This window comes from Callionymus lyra, chromosome 4 (assembly GCF_982586985.1).
Source record: "Callionymus lyra chromosome 4, fCalLyr1.hap1.1, whole genome shotgun sequence".
NCBI classification, from domain to species: Eukaryota; Metazoa; Chordata; class Actinopteri; order Syngnathiformes; family Callionymidae; genus Callionymus; species Callionymus lyra.
In genome coordinates this window covers 10,782,415-10,801,942 of record NC_141821.1, presented here as the reverse complement: position 1 = coordinate 10,801,942, position 19,528 = coordinate 10,782,415, and the positions used below count along the sequence as shown (strand labels likewise).

At 42.3% G+C, this 19,528-nt stretch overlaps 1 protein-coding gene across 1 annotated transcript; it reads left to right on the top strand.

Moving 5' to 3' along the window:
• Nucleotides 1-658: 658 nt before the first annotated feature.
• On the top strand, nucleotides 659-19,180 carry gfod1 (glucose-fructose oxidoreductase domain containing 1). Its single transcript, XM_087788746.1, has 3 exons — nucleotides 659-1,325; nucleotides 15,319-15,512; nucleotides 16,423-19,180. The coding sequence occupies exons 1-3, from the start codon at nucleotides 1,073-1,075 to the stop codon at nucleotides 17,155-17,157; spliced, it is 1,182 nt and encodes a 393-aa protein (XP_087644872.1). The 5' UTR covers nucleotides 659-1,072; the 3' UTR covers nucleotides 17,158-19,180.
• Nucleotides 19,181-19,528: the final 348 nt, after the last annotated feature.

Below are 19,528 nucleotides of genomic sequence, written 5' to 3'. Positions count from 1 at the left end.
GAGGGGGCAGCCACAAATCTTGAGGGGGCATTGTGCTGTTACTTACTTACTTACATGTAAGTTTGAGGGGGCACAACATTTATTTGAGGGGGCAAAGGCCCCCTCTTGCCCCTGCCTAGACCCGGCCCTGCTGCTTCATTACAAAAGGTTGTGTTGCAATAATGAAAATGTGTGTTATTATTTTATAGATGTCTTTGAACATACAGTCCTTGTTCAAATATAATAACCATAATAACATCGTAATTTCACTGAATTTAACCCTCCTGTTATCTCAGCTTCCACGGTGACCCCGAGTCCCCGAAAGCAAACGTGTTTTGTTGTATCCCTTGTGTTGTCTCTTTTTCAAGGTGAACGACCTCCACTGCTGCATATATATTATATTCAGAAAGCCAGGGAGGTTACAACACCAAAGGTTAAAGATCACTTTTTCTGCTCGAGAGTTAAAGGGTTAATTCAGATGGTTATATCCTCCTCTCGTCAATGACGGCGTGAACCGGAAACTGAATTACAAACGTAGATGCAGTAAAACAAAAACAAAAATAAAGGTGTTTATTCTAGTTATGTATTTATTAATTTACTTGTTTTTGTCGTTTCTCATTAATAATCTTTTTTAACATTATCTCCGAGGATTTCAACAACAAAAAAAAACAACTATGGTTTTACTTTTGAGTGCCTTCCTCTCTACTTCCGGTAAGCGAGTTCCGCTTGACGGTTGCCGCAGCGGAGTGTTCCTCGCTGCGCCTCCGTCACATGAAGCTCCTTCCTCGGCTTGAAGGTCCAGCGTTTCCCCGGCGGCTCTCACACGGACCGGAGGAGGAGAAGGAGGAGGAGGAGAAGGAGGACTTGACGGACATGAGCCGCGGTGCTTCACGAGCGGAATGCTTCGGTCTCTCCTCCGTGTTTGCGGGATTATTTTCGGCGGATTCTAGCGGCGGCGTCTGCGGGCGCGCAGAGGCGGGGCGGCGGCGACATGAAGCAGCAGCAGCGCGGCGGCGCCTCGGCTGCAGGTGGATGTGAGACGTGACGCTCCGGAGATCGAACCAGATAATAAAAAATAAAAAAGACAAGAGCCATGCTTCCCGGGGTCGGCGTGTTCGGCACCAGCCTCACCTCGCGGGTGATCATCCCGCTGCTGAAGACCGAGGGCTTCGCCGTCAAGGCGCTGTGGGGCCGCACGCCGGAGGAGGCGGAGGAGCTGGCCCTGGAGATGGACGTGCCCTTCTACACCAGCCGCATCGACGACGTGCTGCTGCACCAGGACGTGGACCTGGTGTGCATCAACCTGCCGCCGCCCCTCACCCGGCAGATCGCCGTCAAGACGCTGGGTGAGTTGTTGTTGCGGTTGATGATGCTGTTTCTGCTGCGGGAGGGAGGAAGGGAGGGAGGGGGGGGGCCTGGTGTGGAGCCTCTGGTCACCTGGTGGAGCCTCTGGTCAGTCACCTGGTGGAGTCTCTGGTCAGTCACCTGGTGGAGCCTCTGGTCACCTGGTGGAGTCTCTGGTCAGTCACCTGGTGGAGCCTCTGGTCACCTGGTGCCTGGTGGAGCCTCTGGTCACCTGGTGGAGTCTCTGGTCAGTCACCTGGTGGAGCCTCTGGTCAGTCACCTGGTGGAGCCTCTGGTCAGTCACCTGGTGGAGCCTCTGGTCACCTGGTGGAGTCTCTGGTCAGTCACCTGGTGGAGCCTCTGGTCACCTGGTGCCTGGTGGAGCCTCTGGTCACCTGGTGGAGTCTCTGGTCAGTCACCTGGTGGAGCCTCTGGTCACCTGGTGCCTGGTGGAGCCTCTGGTCACCTGGTGCCTGGTGGAGCCTCTGGTCACCTGGTGGAGCCTCTGGTGGAGCCTCTGGTCACCTGGTGGAGCCTCTGGTGGAGCCTCTGGTGGAGCCTCTGGTGGAGCCTCTGGTCACCTGGTGGAGCCTCTGGTTTCCTTGTGGAGCCTCTGGTCACCTGGTGGAGCCTCTGGTCACCTGGTGGAGCCTCTGGTGGAGCCTCTGGTGGAGCCTCTGGTCTCCTTGCGGAGCCTCTGGTGGAGCCTCTGATGGAGCCTCTGGTCACCTGGTGGAGCCTCTGGTGGAGCCTCTGGTGGAGCCTCTGGTGGAGCCTCTGGTGGAGCCTCTGGTGGAGCCTCTGGTCACCTGGTGGAGCCTCTGGTGGAGCCTCTGGTCACCTGGTGGAGCCTCTTGTCACCCTTGAGTCCTGCTGGAGTATATTTGATGTATGGATGGATGATACTGGTTTGAGATCTCTGCAAGGTTTTTGATGTTGACCTGATACTCGGCGTAGAGCAGACCTGAGCTCAAAACTCATCAGACAGATCATGTAGAAACTTTTATATTAATGTATTAAGTAAGTAAGTAATATTTATAGAGCTCTTTTCCAGAACTCTGCAGCGAGAATTTCTGACCCGCTCAAGTAGAAGTAGAAGAAACATTCCTCCGGTCCAGTCATTTCTAGTGCAACAATAAACATGACGAGGGGGCTTTTGTTATTTTCGTCCATCAAAACATTTAAGGAGATCATTCTTTCTTTTATTATTACTATTAGTGTTCACATTGTGTTAAGGATGTATTCTTGCTTGTTGGCCCTTTACAACAGTCATTGGATAAAATGTGGCCCCTGGAAATGTAACTGCCCACCAAGGGTGTAGAGCCTGTTTTATATAAGTTATAGGTGTAATATTGTGGACTTTTACAACTTATTAATACCTTTTAATTAAATAACCTAACAATGTGTTACTACTGATTGTTACTACCGCTTTCATTTTGACCAGGTCACCAACTTTTTTAACCAGAACCTGTTCAAAACTGTTGGTATAATAACGTTGTCTGTCTCAAGGACTTAAGGTACATGTGAGTAATTTGTTGTACCCAACTGCGTTACTAGAATGGCATGGCTGAGCTAATGGCTACGTTCAACAATCAAGAACATATGTATATTTTATTATTTATATTTTGGGTTCACTGTCCCTGCAATAGACTGATCTGTCCGGGCCACCTTTTTCCTGTGATGGACTGAGTCTGTGGACCGAGTCTCTGGGCCGAGTCTCTGGGCCGAGTCTCTTGTCTGAGGAATCGTCTGGATCTGGTGATGACGTTCGTGCGACTTCATACCTCAGATGTTTGCGTCAGTCAAGCGTGAGCAAACGATGTAGCAAGTTCATCGCAATGTCAACAAGCTCCGTTGCCAAATCCCGCATAAAAATCAGATAAGACTCCTCAACGTCACCTTGTCTGGGTCGTCTATAGATTAATTTCTTAGAAGACTTGGTGCAGCCTTAGTGGACCAGGTCTGAAGGGGGTGGTGTTCTGATCCAGACTCGCAACAACGGCATCAACCCTCCGCTTCCTCTCGGCTCGGGGCTTCATTGTGTCGCCGGGTTCCTTCCCCACCTCCCTTCAGAACGCTGGCTCCGCTCCATGTTCCGGTCCGGTAGAGAGAGCGAGAGATGGTGCTGAATTTTAAAAAAAACGTAGTGAAAGAAATGAGCTTTATTGGAGCGAATGAGGGGGAATTTCCTATATTGACCGGTCATACGATGGGAGTCCTGTCCTGAGAGGTTGTCTCCGGGACCAGGAAAATCCGCCTCGGGTTTCAAGTCCGTCACTGGTTTTCACAGAATGAAGTAACCTCTCGTGGGTGTGTGTGTTTCGGGCCCGTAGTGTCACACACTCACTTCCTCTTCCCTCAGGGTGTGTGTGAGCTGATGCTAATCTCCCAACGTGGGCCGCCTCGATAAGTTCGAGACAAATTTTGAACTCTGCTGTTGAAATGCGGTCGGACCTGCGGGAGCGAGATCTCGATTGAGGAACCGACATGTCGCGCATCAGGTTCTGCTGCTGCTCCTCCAGAACCATCAGCCGCTCGAACCTGTCCGTCAGGTTGTGCGACGTCTCTCTTTCCAGCAGGATTTACTCTTGATTCCTGAAGGTGTCTCGTGTCACTCGTCCTCACACACTTTCTCTCGACTCACCTTAACCTCACGCGTGACCTTGTCTGCCGAGTCACTCGAATACCTACATAAAAACTTCGGTTCCCGGTGCGAGATAAAACCTGAAATAAAGTACATCTTGAGTAGCAAACCTTGATAAGAGAGGAAGGAAGTCATTTTTTAAATGTTTCTTATTTTTCATTGGCAAGAACCTGGTGATACTTATCATGATACAGGGGCAAAGATACGCTATATGGCAACACTGTAGTAACAAGTATATATTTGAAGTATTGTGGAGTACTTGACTCTGGTGTTGTGATAGTGTAGTAACAAGGATATATGTGTAGTATTGTGGAGTACTTTAATCTGGTGTTGTGATAGTGTAGTAAAAAGAATATATGTGTAGTATTGTCCAGTACTTGACTCTGGTGTTGTGATACTCTAGTAACAATGATATATGTGTAGTATTGTTGAGTACTTGACTCTGGTGTTGTGATAGTGTAGTAACAAGTATATATGTGTAGTATTGTCGAGTACCGGACTCTGGTGTTGTGATACTCTAGTAACAATGATATATGTGTAGTATTGTTGAGTACTTGACTCTGGTGTTGTGATACTCTAGACCACGTGACTCTTGACGAAGTCGTAACTGCTTTTGAAACCGAAATATGTCCAAAACAACAGCTTTAAAAAGCTGCTACAGTCGACTGTATCCTCTCATCCTCAGTCATCACAGGGATCTCGCTGGATTTCTTTGTTCCTTAAGCTGTGGCGGCCGTAATGACTGCTGCCATATAGCATCCAGAAGTTAAATTGCAACACAAAAATGAATAAATAAAATAATAAAAGATGACAGTAGAATAAGAAGTTTTGCTGTTTAAACACAACACATTTGTAACAAATGACTAGAAAAGAATGAGAAACATTAAATAAGATAACTGCTACAAAACGGAAGCTTGAGCTAAGCTAGCTCACTGCTAGCATGTTTTGCTTAAAGCTAAAAACCGGATTATAATCTCATTATTTGCTTAAAGTATTATCTGTGTGTTAAGTCAAAACAAAAACAGTATTTATAAATGAATGTACTAGAACAAACCTAAACGCATATTAAAGCCTGTTTTAAAGCTTGTGCAGAATAAACTAACGTCAAGTTTTTTGTGTTGAAGTTTCAGTGAAACCACAGGGGAAGTGAAAAGGTCTTGTTTTGTTGTTTTGTGTTTGCTTTTGTGTGTCTATATTCACAGCGACTCATCTTTATGTTCTTATAAAGAGATAAAGCACTAAGTCACACACGGTTTGACATTTTCTCGCACACACTCGCTCATCAGGTGTGGATTAAACTCACTCCTGCGGGAGCGAATGTTCAAATGAAAACGAACGTTCAGAGCGAGAGCTTCATCAAGTTATGAGGTGTGGACTCTCACCTGCCGTCAAGGTCTATTTTTAGCCAGATTTCAAAGGGCGAGCAGGTGTCATCATAAATTCATGACGCCGTTGCACAACTGAGCTTCCACGCCACGAACCGTCTCTCCCGTAGGATCGTTCCCGAGGTTCTAGAACCAGGCGTTCTCAGCGGTTCCGCTCCTTTCACATGCTAATCCAGCACCAAGTCTGCGAGTCCACGACCGGGGAGGATGGATGGCTGTGAAATTGTCTTTGTGCGTGAGATGAATGGTCCGACGAGAGGCGGCGAAGCTCAGGCATTCCTGGAGAAGGTCTTGAGGAAGATGGACACGTTCCCGCCCACTTTTTTAAAAAATCCACGCCAGCTCCATGTAGATCCACCAGGGATCAGCTGTGACCGGGGACCCGGGCCGGAGCGCTGGTTCTGCTCCAGGGATCACATTGTGCGTTTAATCCTGGAGTGAAATAAGGAGTTGTTTTTCCTCCTGAAAGGCCCTTTTTTAATGTTAAACAGTTAACCCTTGTGTTATCTCGGGGTCAAGGTGACCCGAAACACATTTGTTTTCGGGCCTTCGGGTCACCTTGACCCCGAGATACTACTTTTCTTCTGCGTTATTACACATTGAAATTACTGCAGCTAATAACACAACCAGCAACATTATCGCAGACCGGACTAACATAAATAATCAGATTAATATAGTATAGTTAGTGATGAATTAACCTTTACTAACCTGTCAGAGTTGTGCATGTGTGTGTGTGTAAGTGTGTTGTGCGTGTGTGTGTGACAAACTAGTATCGTGTACTGATACGGTGTTCGATGTGACGATACCTTCGACGGCTCCAGTTGAAAAATGAGTGAGTTTTTGTCTAGAAATAAACAGTTTCTGGACATTTAATGACAATGTTCATGGTCTTAAATGGATGCTTCACGATGCAAAAGTCCTCAAAGATGAAGACACATTTGACATGGGCTGACTTTGTCACCTTGATACAATTTAAATGATGATAAATTGATTGTCGTTGTGTGAAAAAGGACAACGTTTTAGCTAACGTGGGTTTATAAATCAGGTTAGTGTTTGTGTCTTCACCTCAACCTCATGACCACATGTGTTCTCGCTGCTGACTGCAGCTCTTCATCACCTCTTCTCGGCTTCATCAACGTTTTTCCTCCTCGCCGCCAAAAAACCTAATTGGTCTCCGGAGACGAGAGCAGCAGATGAGGGAGGGAGGGAGAGAGAGAGATAAAGAGGGAGAGGGAGAGAGAGATTGTTGATCAGGTCACAGCAGGAAAGGTTTCCTGTCAAGAGTGCACAAGTGTAAGTCATACAGATCTCTGATAGATGACACACTTCCTGTCTGTGAGGGACGATGAGCGAACGATGACGATCTTCTCTTCACTTCCTACCAACTGTGGGTTTTTAAGCGACGACACAAAAAGTGCTGAGAAGCGAAGACCAGAGTGAAGACGCGGTGGAGTGGGCGGGAGTTTAGAACGCAGAATGATGACAAAAACGGGAAACACAAAAGATGACACAACTATGTTTTTTTTATTAACCATAACATTATGACCACCAACCTTTATTGACCTTGACCTTGGTGAACTCTTTATTTTTCCCTTTTAAACACATGTGTTTGCATTTAAATGTTTAACATATATTTCTTGAAATTAATGATTTAATCCTACGCTCTACTCTTTACTAATCCTTGTGTTGTCTCTGGGTCAAGGTGACCCCCTGGGTAAAAAACAAATGTGTTCAAGGTGTCCCCTGTGTTCTCTCTGGGTCAAACTGACCCGCTGGGTGAAAAACAAATGTGTTTGAGGTATACCTTGTGATGTCTCTGGGTCAAGGTGACCCGTTGGGTGAAAAACAAATGTGCTCGAGGTATTCCTTGTGTTGTCTCTGGGTCAAGGTGACCCGCTGGGTGAAAAACAAATGTGTTTGAGGTATACCTTGTGATGTCTCTGGATCAAGGTGACCCGCTGGGTGAAAAACAAATGTGTTCGAGTTATCCCTTGTGTTGTCTCGGGGTCAAGGTGAACGACCTCCCTGGCTTACATAATAATACCTATGACCTTTGACCCGGAGACGACACAATGGATACAACAAACCAAGAGTACATTTTTTTAAAATAATAATTTGATTAAAATAAATTCAAAAATTCTAAAATTAAATTATTATTTACATGTTTAGTTTGATATTTTAAATATACACCCGAAAAATAATAATAATAATAAGTGTCAACATCCGAATAATAATAATAAGTGTCAACATACGAATAATAATAATAATAATAAGTGTCAACATATGAATAATAATAATAATAATAATAATAAGTGTCAACATCCAAATAATAATTATTTAAAATATATATATATATATATATTTTATCTACAATTATTTAAAACAACAAAAACAAATTAAAATATATAAACCTTTTAATTTAATAATTTAAAAAAAAAGAATGTAATGCAAAAATAAGTACTAATGACAACATATAAAGTGTAAAATTCAACATATTAATATGCAGATGAGACTGATATACTCTCAATATGGAGGTATAGTGTGTAACAAAGCTCCCTGATATGTCTCCTCCAGTGAGCAGACCGACTGAGCTGAGCCAGATCCTAGAGCTGATAAAAGCTCATGCAGGAGACGCTTCATTGGCTCTCGCTGCAGGAACGCTGCAGGAATCCATCAATACTCTGTGGGAGTGAGTTACGTAACATCGATTTTAATCTGGTGTCATTCCTAAAGCGCCGACATCACGGTCGCGCCGCGACCAGCTGATGTTTTTGGTGATCGGACACAAACACACCCGAGCTGGACTCGAAGAGAGAGCGACGTTTGTGTGACCGACCGGAACAATGTCGAGGGTTCTGATCCGATGTGAAGTCGACCTTCAACCCGGCTCCTCCTTTGACTTACTGCCGGACAGACACAAAGGGTGTCGGGGGGGCTGTCGTCACCATGACAACAGTCAGGATTTTTTTTGTTGTCCCCTCTTTCTCCACCTCCTCTTCTTTCTTTTCTTTTCATCGAGTGGAAAGATTATGTGACGAGAACTCAGCCATGGAGCCTCCAGACGTCTTCATCCATAAGTGTGAGGTTGATCGTGTTCTTCGTTGACCTTTAGATCAGAAGTGTTAAGAAAATTAGTTTTCTGCTCCACTATGACAGTAAATCAATGTCATCACAATATTAAATTGTTACATTTAACATTTCAAACAACGACTTTGAATTTTGTCATCGTTGATTGTATAAACTTACAATTATTTTTATTATTAATTCAACTTTTAAACACACATTTTGAAAATGAATGATTTATTTTCACAGTTTGCTATTCTTATTCAAAAATACATTTTTCTAAATTCAATATGTTTTAATTTGAAGCTAAATTCGATATAAAAAAATGTTTATTTAATAGTAGTTATTGAAACAATACCAAAAAAGAAACAAAGCTACTCGATCAAACTTTTAGTCGATCATGTTGTTACTTTTTTACCAACATTTTTACATTGAATTCAAAAGGCTGTGAATTAAAAAAATAATTATTTTGGATTAAAATTATTAAAGTATTAAAATCTTTTTGAAAACGGACTACTTTTTTTAATATACTGTATATATATTTAATTAAATCAATTATTAGAAAAAACGAGCTATTAATATAGAATTTATTGAATTAAAATATCATAATACACAAAAATACTTTCAAAAAACATATTATTGACTTCAATCCTTTAGAATTGTTTTAAATGTTTAATGCATAAAATAACCTTCAAAAAAAATATTTTTAAAGATTTAACATTTGTAATGTTCATTTCCACCAATCAATATTCTGATGACGCTGATAAACTTCCATACTTCAACTTTTCACATTTTATTCCCAAAATCCTTGACATCTTTATGCCCAGAGAATATCGTCCGAAACATGAGTTTGTTGTTGATATTTTATTTCTTAGGGAAGAAAGTGAGGCTTGAATTTCAAGCTTAACCTTTTCCCATAATGCAACAGGGGCTGGGAATTTGTAAACCCGAGTACTCAACGTTGATTTTGACAACATGAGACTTCACTAGAAAGGCGTGAATTTGTCTAATGTATTTGGATTTAACGTGAACGAAATCATCGGATCTAACATCGTAACACTGACTGAAAAAAGTCACTTCCTCTTTGTGTCAACCATGCGTCCTCACTTCAGCACCGGGTTCTAACCCACATCCTCTCCTTCCTGTCGGCAGTTAGCGAGCACTTTAGCGACTCGCATCAGCATCGGCGAGAAACTACTCGACGGCTCATTATTCATCCCAAGTGTCTGCTCCGGCTCTAATGGCAGCACTTTTATGAATCCTGAGCAGCCTGTCGACGGCAGGAGGCTCTTGTTGTCCTTCAGAACTGGACCTGCTGTTTCACTAATGGACGTGGAAACTATAAAGGCCATGAAAACACCAGCTGTTGTGGTTCAGGATGGGATGAGTTTGTGTGTGAAGCAGGCTGGAAGGGACTTTTTTTTTAAAGCTTATAAACGGGAGCCCATCCCATCTACCCAGGGTGATAGGCAACGTACACAGAGGACAGGTTGTCAGTCCATCATAAGACACCATTGAGTTTTTAACTAACTCCTTATTCAGACTGTCAGGTGCTCTTGGAATCATGGTGTCGGTCAAAAACTGACACCTTATAGTGCGCCGTATGTATTCATTCAAGTCAGAATTACTGACCTTGTAACCGGTTTTATCTAGTTACTCTGTGAGGCTCTGTAGCATTATTTTGAGAGGCTCTGTTATATTACCCACTAGGCATCTTAGTGTTACTCCACTAGGCTCTGTATTATAACTTAGCTAAGCTCCATAGTATCGCACAGCTACGCTCCATAGTATTCATCCGCAATGCTCCACCTCAACACGGAGCCCCTTGGCATTACTCCACATGGCGATGTATTATTACTCCCCAAGACTCTGTAGTATTCTTCGCCAGGCTCGGTAGTATTACTCCAGGAGGCTTTGTAGTATTATTCCAGAAGGCACCGTAGTATTAGTCCTGGTGGCTCTGTAGTATTACTCCACCAGGCTCTGTAGTATTATTCCTCTATGCTCTGTAGTATTACTCCTCTATGCTCTGTAGTATTACTACTCTAGGCTCCATAGTATTACTTAGCCAGGCTCTGAATTATGACCCCCCTGGAGGCTCTATATAGTTTTACTTCGCTAGGATTTGTAGTATTACTCCACAAGGCTCTGTATTATTACTCCCCGGGGCTCTGTAGTATTACTCCAGGAGGCTTTGTAGTATTATTCCGGAAGGCACCGTAGTATTAGTTCTAGAGGCTCTGTAGTATTACTCCACTATGTTCTGTAGTATAACTCCACTAGGCTCTGTAGTATTACTTAGCCAGAATTATTTACCCCCTGGAGGCTCTATAGTTTTACTTTGCTAGGATTCGTAGTATTACTCCACAAGACTCTGTAGTATTACTGAACAGGGCTCCATAGTATTACTCCACAAGGCTCTGTATTATTACTCCCTGAGGCTCTGTAGTATTACTCCTCTAGACTCTGTAGTATTACTTAGCCAGGCTGTGAATCATCACCCCCGGGGGCTCTTTAGTTTTACTGCTAGGATTTGTAGTAATAGTCCTCTAGGCTCTGTGGTATTACTGTTCATTGATGAGCTGACAAATACAGTTAGTCTAATAAAAAGTTGGTCAGTCTGCTGGGGGAGGTCTAAAGTCATGGGAGAGTTAAAATGTCATGTCAAGAGGCAATAGACTCAGACAGGAATCAAACCATGAACCTTTGTTATGGGGTTGTGTCTCCACCCTGCTGCCTGGATAAACAGTTAAGCCAGGACTTAACTTATTTTTAGCTCAATTTCATCACCATCATGATCATCATCTGCACGTGCTCAGAGGGCGTCCGGATGGAAATCAGCACCGACCTGTTTCCCTGGATCTGCTATTCCTGGCCCTCGGAGCTCCATTGTGTGGACGGTCCACGGAAACAATCCTGCTCCACTTCGCCTCGTCTTCCTGTCATGATGAAGACGGACGTTCGCTCTGATCTCCGCCGTCTCCCGTAGTAACCAGATAACGGCGCGTCATTAAATTACCTCGCACTTAGACTGGAGGGCGACTTGAAACCTGAGACGTGTCGTGGAGAGCAACATGTGCCACAAATCCTGATGATGTCACCTAGACCTACCTTCAACTTTTGAGTGGAGATTTACCCTTTTTTCTCCGACCATCCATTCATTAATAGATTTCTCGAAATGTGAAATTCCTAAGAGCTACGTTGTCCAGTAGATCTGTAGTCGGGAGCAGTCGGCGTAATAATAATAATTTAACAGGACAACAAGAAGTTTGTGCGACAACATTTAAAATTTAAAAATGTTTAAAATAACTTATTTTTTAAGTGATTAATGGTCACTTTTAGAGTTTCCCTGTGGCCTCTTAAGGGCCACTTTAATACAGGAAAATGTCAGCATTTGGACCCACATTAATAATGTATGCTTCAAATTTCACCTCTTCCCCTATCTAGCTGGGATAGACCGCCCCCCTAATAAGTATGAAGCATAAAGATAACAAACGATGAAACTAAAATACAATAATAGTAAAGTGAGTACATTTGATTGTTTATTTAGCAGTTACTTCTACAAGCTCCATCATCCACAAGTTCTCCAATAAAATGCGGAGAAACATAATTCAACTATTTAGAAATACTTTAACTAATGTAAAAAGCACGGACTGTTAAGATAAAAACATCTCTTAGATGCATCTTTGCGCTTGATGGATCTACTGACTCCTTCAAGAAACATCTTAAGACATTTTTATTTGTTCAGGCTTTTCCTTAATTTTCTGGAACTCCTGTTGTGTTATCAGTTTTATCTTGATCGTTAAAATATACACTTTATTGAATATTGTTTTGATTGTTTAAGTGCTTTGTGACCCCGGTCTGGAAAAGCGCTATACAAATATAAATGATTTACTTACTTAGGGTAAGGGTAAACCAAAACTAATGTTGGAACTGTGCTAATTGCTAGTAATGCTTAAAGTTAGGAAATCTAGATCTCAGTGGTTTTTGTATTAAAACATCCATTTTAAAAGTTTCATTAGCGGTAAATTAGTTTGAAATGAAGTCTTACTCGTGCTATTGACACATAACAATAGGTTCCCTTTTCGCTAGTGATGGTAATGGTTAGCGTTCTACTTCGATGAGCAAAAGTTTAAATGTTTCATTTAAATTCCTCTTCTTAGAATAACAGTTATCACTTTTCTTTCCTTCTATGTTGTTGCCACGGGAACTGCTGATGCTAAAGATAATCGAGACGTTCACTTAAAAGTAAAAACATAATATTTTCTGATGTTTGGTTCAAGTCATGTGACACCACTTAGAAACTGTAGTCGTCGTCTCCATTAAAAAAAAATCCTCTCCACAGCAGCTCTGGTGTGTTTTGTTACTCGGGGGTTCCCGGCAGCTATTTTCATCCCGACTGAGGGAATCCCCGCGGCCTGACTTGACGCTTCAGTCGGCGGCGAATAATGACGTCGCACGAAATCCTTCAGGATCGCTGTTGAATGTTTGATGCACTCTCGCCCTGAGGCGTCGTTCCACCGGCGTTCCTTCCTCGCAGTGTTTGGGGTTCTACTGTCGACGCACGACGAAGGAAGAGGTTGTTTCTCGTCTGTGTGTGTGTGTGTGTGTGTGGGGGGGGGGGTGTGCGTGTGTGTGTGTGTGTGTCCTGGCCCGGGTGGGTTTTTGGTTTCTCCCTCAGAAGTGGGTCAGAAGGATTAGTTTCCGGTAGATTAGAGAGGGGAGTTTCGCTTGTAGAAAAAAAAAGAAGAAACTGAAGAAATCTGTGGTGGTCTCTGCTGCTGTGACACTGTGTGTCGTCATCCTCATATTGAACGTCTGGTGATTACGGCCTCAGTCTTACTCGTCGCCACACTCACACCTCAGTCTGTCATCGGCTCTTCCACTGACGGGGATTTTACAAACTTGCCTTTTGACTTTATTGATTGTGAAAACTGGACTTGGTTTAGGATTCAGGCTCAGACGGATGTGGATTGATGGTGACATCTTTAAAAATGATGACCTATTTTAAAATGTGGGGGTCCCACTGTCTGGACACTTGTTTTTTAAATAAATATACAGTATGTTAAATGAATGGAGAAGAAAAGACAGCAGTAATACTGTCCCACAAGTTTCATAAGTAAGTAAGTAAGTCAGTAATATTTTTTATAGCGCTTTTGCAGACCAGGGTCACAAAGCACTTAAACAATCAAAACAATATTCAATAAAATATATACTTTAAAGATCAAGATAACACAGAGAACAACACAGGAGTTCCAGAAAATCAAGGAAAAGCCTGAACAAATAAAAATGTCTTAATGCGTTTCTTTATATTTGTAGCTTTCATTGGATTGTTTTCTTATTTGCTGAAGAAAACTTTGTGTTTTGTTTTTTTAAAAAGTGTTTTCATGTCTAATTCATGATCAGATCAACGTGTACTGCGTGAATACGATAAGCCTTTTCTGGAATGTAGATTATAGTTCATGCCACTACGAACGATATGTTCAACATGTTTTTTTTTATGTTGATGCAGGTGTCATGAAAATCATAGTAAGTCCGTAATATTTAAAGAACGCTTTTCCAGACCAGGGTCACAAAGCGCTTAAACAATCAAAACAATACCCAATAAAATATATACTTTAAATGTCAAAAAACAACGAGGCGAACACAGGCGTGTCATAAAGTCAAGGAAAAGCCTGCAAGAATAAAAGTGTCTTGAGATGTTTCTTGAAGAAGTTCATCAAACACAGATTAGTCTCTATTTAAATGTTGTTAGTTTTCATTTAGAATCCAGGAGGGTGTTGTCACAAAGTCAACTTGCCAAATAGTTCAAACCAGTCTCTCAGTTTAAATAATTACACTTATGATTAAAGATAATTTAACTGCCATTCTGCTCATGTGGTCTTTAAAGGACGTTCGTGTTTGGAGAAAAAAAGACTTGAGATAAGATACAAGGAAAATGTCGCACAGCAACAATAAAATTCTGTTTTGATTAAGAATGTTGATACCAGGAAATGGTCATGAGGGTGGAGTTCAAACCAAACAGGGTTTGGGGTCTAAAGCTAGTGTAGAGTCAAAATGGGGGATAAGAGAGTCAGGATTGTCATTTTGATGTCAAGTGGATACAATGAAAAACTACATCATTCAACCATAACCAGCTCTGGATCCAAAAGAACCTTCAGAGGAGCATCATTTTTTTCTTGATGAATTTATAATCTCTTCATTTGTCTAAAGCTTGGTTGATTAAAAAAAATGATAACCAGTAGATAAACCGATATCTTCACTTTTAATTCCTGAACTATACTCATTTCTAAACCACTTTTATAAAAGATAAATTCTTACAAAACATTTTTCACACAGCAAGCATTTTGAAGTTAAGTTTCCAGCAGTTTTCTGACATAAATTACAAAATAAAAATCCAAACACTTACTAACTATTGACAAATGAATCTGGTGCTCAGTGAGGTTGCTTGTAAGGATGCGTTCTTGCTTGGATGTTCCTGGGATGTCCCCGGAGCCACCCCAGGACAGGATTAGATCATATACCTCAGTTGATCTTGTATTAATTCAGTAACTCTGGGCCTCTTGACTCCACCTGCTGCGCCTGCGACCTGTAGTTGAAGAACAACACGAGGTTGATTTTGAAACTATGGATGATTTCAAAACTCTTGATGATGTTGAAACTCTTTCCTGTCGATCATCAGATGGTTCTGGATCGACGGGTGTTTCCACACGTCGCCGTCTGGCCGTGTTTCTTCAGGCGATGTTTTCACCGGAGGATGTTTTGTCTGCAAGAGTTTTGTGGCAACTGTTGACCAAAGATGACATAACATCCCAGAAAAGTCTTGCACAAGCCGCGGCTGAAGAAACGTCCTGTGTGAACATTATCTTTGATTCCAGTTTTTCTTTTCCTTTTTTTTTCCAGGAATCGGGAAGAATGTGATCTGCGATCGAGCAGCCACACCTTTGGATGCCTTCAGGATGATGTCAGCGGCGCAGTACTATCCAAAACTGCTGAGCATCATGGGAAATGTGCTGAGGTTCCTGCCAGCCTTCGTTCGGATGAAAGAGCTGCTGGAGGAAGGATATGTGGGTGAACTGCTGGTCTGTGAGGCTCAGGTATGTGAGGCGGACGTGAAGGTTTGCTCGTGAAGCCACAAAACATCTCTTTACTGACGGTTTTTTTAGACATTTACTGTGTGTGTGTGTGTGCGTGCGTGCGTGTCTGCATGTGTGTGTGTGTCTGCATGTGTGTGTGTGTGTGTGTGTATGGGTTGTTGGGGTGCTGTAAATGTGTGTGTTTCTGTTTCGGGGTGGTGTGAATGTTGTCGTTTCTTTGTCAGGTTGTGTTGTTTGGTTTGTTGGGGTTGTATTTATTTTGGTTTTGTGTGGTTAGGTGGCATGTGTGTTTGTGTGCTGCTGTTGTGTCTTGGGTCATGTGTGTGTTCATTTTTTTGGGGTATGTGGGTGTTTCTGTTTTGGGGTGGTGTGTAAGTGTGTGTGTCTCTGTGTGTGTTATCATTTATGTGTTGAGGTTAGTGTGTGTGTTTTGTTTATACATCGGTGTTGTCGGTTGTTGGTTGTGTGTTGGTTTTTGTGTTAGTGTGTGTGTGTGTGTCTTTCTGTGTGTAGATTGGGGTGGTGTGTGTGTCTATCTTTGTGTAAGTTGGGGTGGTGTGTGTGTCTTTCTGTGTGTAGATTGGGGTGGTGTGTGTGTCTTTTTCTGTGTAAATTGGGGTGGTGTGTGTGTCTTTCTGTGTGTAGATTGGGGTGGTGTGTCTCTGTGTGTAAGTTGGGGTGGTGTGTGTCTATCTTTGTAAGATGGGGTGATGTGTGTGTCTTTGTGTGTAGATTGGGGTGGTGTGTGTTAATGTTTTCTCACCTGATGGATGCACACAAATCAATGTGTTGTGTGTTGTAATTGTGTGTATAAATGATGTTTGTTTGGTTATCATTTGACTGTTTCTCTTAAAGCCTCAAAACATAAATTGTTGAAAGACGTCGACTGATCATGTCTCTGGTCCTGCAGGTCCACAGTGGAAGTTTACTGGGCAAGAAGTACAACTGGAGCTGCGACGACCTGATGGGGGGCGGGGGTCTCCACTCCGTGGGCAGCTACATCATCGACCTGTTCACCTTCCTGACGGGACAACGCGCCGCCAAAGTCCACGGCTTCCTGAAGACGTTCGTCAAGCAGACGGATCACATCCGAGGCATCCGTCAGATCACCAGCGACGACTTCTGCACCTTCCAGATGGTGCTGGAGGGCGGAGCCTGCTGCACCGTCACCCTCAACTTCAACGTCCCCGGGGAGTTCCGGCAGGAGGTCATCGTGGTGGGCACGGTGGGCCGGCTGACGGTCACGGGGTCCGACCTGTACGGGCAGAAGAACAGCGGCGGGCGGGGGTCCGGTCCCGAACTCCTGCTCAAAGACAGCCCGCCCCTCGAGGAGTCCTCGCTCCCCGAGAAAGCCTTCAGCGACATTCCGGCGCCGTATCTCATCGGGACCATCCGCATGATCCAGGCGGTCCGGCAGGCCTTCCAGGGCCAGGAGGATCGTCGGACGTGGGACGGGAGACCCCTGACCATGGCGGCCACCTTTGAGGATTGTCTGTACGCTCTGTGTGTGGTGGACACCATCAAGAAGTCCAACCAGTGCGGAGAGTGGCAGAACATCGTGGTCATGACGGAGGAGCCCGAGGTCAGCCCGGCGTACCTGATCAGCGAGGCCATGAGGCGCAGCCGGATGTCGCTCTACTGTTGAACCCAGACCCTCGGAACGCCGGCTTTGATCTGCTGTTACAATGTCACAAAAAAACACGCCCCGGGACGGAGATTAATTTATTCTTTCTGAGAGAGAAAGTTCTGCCGCTGAGGACAGGTGGATACAAACTCTCACGTCAACAGAAGCTTTTCTTCATGGTGTGGAAAAATGATGTTTTCACGTTCATTCAAAAAGTCATTCAAAGCTCCAAAAGGACTTTAAACAAAAAAAAGATCATTTATAAAAAATATTTCTATGTAAGAAAAAGGTTCTTCTGCTCACACATGGACTCGGCAGGAAAACCTAGATCAGGGGTGTTCGTGCTCATCAAGCTCTTTCACACACGGCTCCATCTGAAGGACTCAAATACCAAAGTTAAGGTAGTTTAAAAAACAATGTTTGTGGTTTTCTTGTCCTGTCATGCTTCACTAGAAGCTCCGTGTCTATGTACTCGACACCCCTGCTCTAGGTAGGATTTTAAAAGACCCTCATTCTGATGATTTGAGCCGTTCTGGTTTTGTTCGTTTTTTTTAATCTGATTCCCTGGTTTGTTATGAAAACAAAACATTTTGATACAAAGATACAATTCATGAAATCACCCGTCTGTTAAGGCATTTAGATTTACTACGTTTCAATCCTCAACAATATCACATTTGAATCAAATAATTAGATTCTCGCTCATTTTAGGTTCCGAACTGATCTAGGATTTATTTACTTGCCGTGAAGCGTTTCTCTCGACTTCTGGTTCAGATTCATGTGAATCCATTTTTGTGAAGAAAAATGGCTGCTGCTCTGTTTGGACAATTGAATACAGGATCGTATTTATATTTGTGATATTTATTTTAATATAGATATAGAGGAGCACAAATATTGGACGTAAAGTTAGTGTGTTATTAAAATAATAACTCCTCCAATTGTGATTGAATAACAATTAAAAAGCCCTAAATCTTATCAAATTATGGGACTTTTATTCATTAATACTTTTATTAATAACTTGATTAAACATAATCAGGATCAACATGTTAAACTAAAGTCACAAGGCAAACAATATTTTTATATATTAAACAGTCTTGAATAGTAAAACACATTGTGTACCCGTTTATGTAATTCAAGCCTAATGTTATTAACCTTCAATTATCTTATTAACTCTTTTACCAAAATGTTTTTTTTAAAGCACAAGCATCCATTTATTTTCAACAAATTCAATATATTGTTCTTAAAATGACTCAAATTGACTTCAATATTTGTTCATTATATCTGAACTTTTGCCAAGTGGATACTTGGAAGAATTAAAGTAGAACTAATACAGCTTCATTAATTGTAATAAAAAATAAACCTGCAGTTGAATAATCTTTAAAGACCGTGAAAATGAACCCAAAAATGTATCACAAATTAAAAAGTTTCTGTTTAATTCAGTCAAGACTGAACTTTGCATTTTTTTTTGTTTGTTCGATGACTAACCTTGAAAATAACTTGAACAGACTTGACTTCCTGTGTGAGGATGAGAACCATCAACTCCTGCATGTCCTGCTGCGCCGTCTACCCACAATGCCCTGTTTTTAAGTTGCCTCTTCGAGCGCCTCATGGTGACGACTACTGAAAGCTGTACATATGGAAATAATATAAAAGAACAACATGTTTGCGATAAATGAACAAGTACTGTATTTTATTTCAAATGTTTGTATTTATTACTGCTGCTGCTGCTGCTGCTGGAGCTTCGAGGACTGACTTGTGTTGTTGTTTATGCTTCTCACTGTTTTCCCAAATGTATTTCTATTTGGAGTTTTAAAAAAACAACAAAAAAAACCGTCCTGTGTGCTGTTCGATCTCTTGCCAAATTTTTATTTAAGTTTACTGTCGATGTAATGGCTTCTCCTGTGTGTGTGTGTGACGAGATCACTGTTGTGTCTTTAGCGCCCCCTTCTGTCCGTTTCTCGCTCAATTCCCGCTCTTTTAATGAAACCAAGATTTGAGCCAAATGGAGGTCGAACTACACGTTGAATAAAGTTGTCCTAAAGCTGCATTTTTTCTACTTTTTTATTAATAATTTCATCAACTCATTAACACATTTAAAAAGCCAGTTTGTGTCACTGTTTTGTCACAATAGGACAGAAGTTCTTGAACAAAACAACAACATATTAGCCTTGTTCTGATTATTTATTTCTTATTTTTGTGTTATTTATTCTCTTATTGCCACCACAAAATAACCTTTGTTGTGGTGAATTAGATTTTTCAGAAGCTTTATCGACGAGTCTTTTAAAAAATGATCAAGTCATTGAAGATGGACGACATCAAAGGCGTCTTCACATCTTCAAAGCAACACGTGTGATTCCGTGCGATTCAAATATGATATAAAAGAAATCTAGGCGGC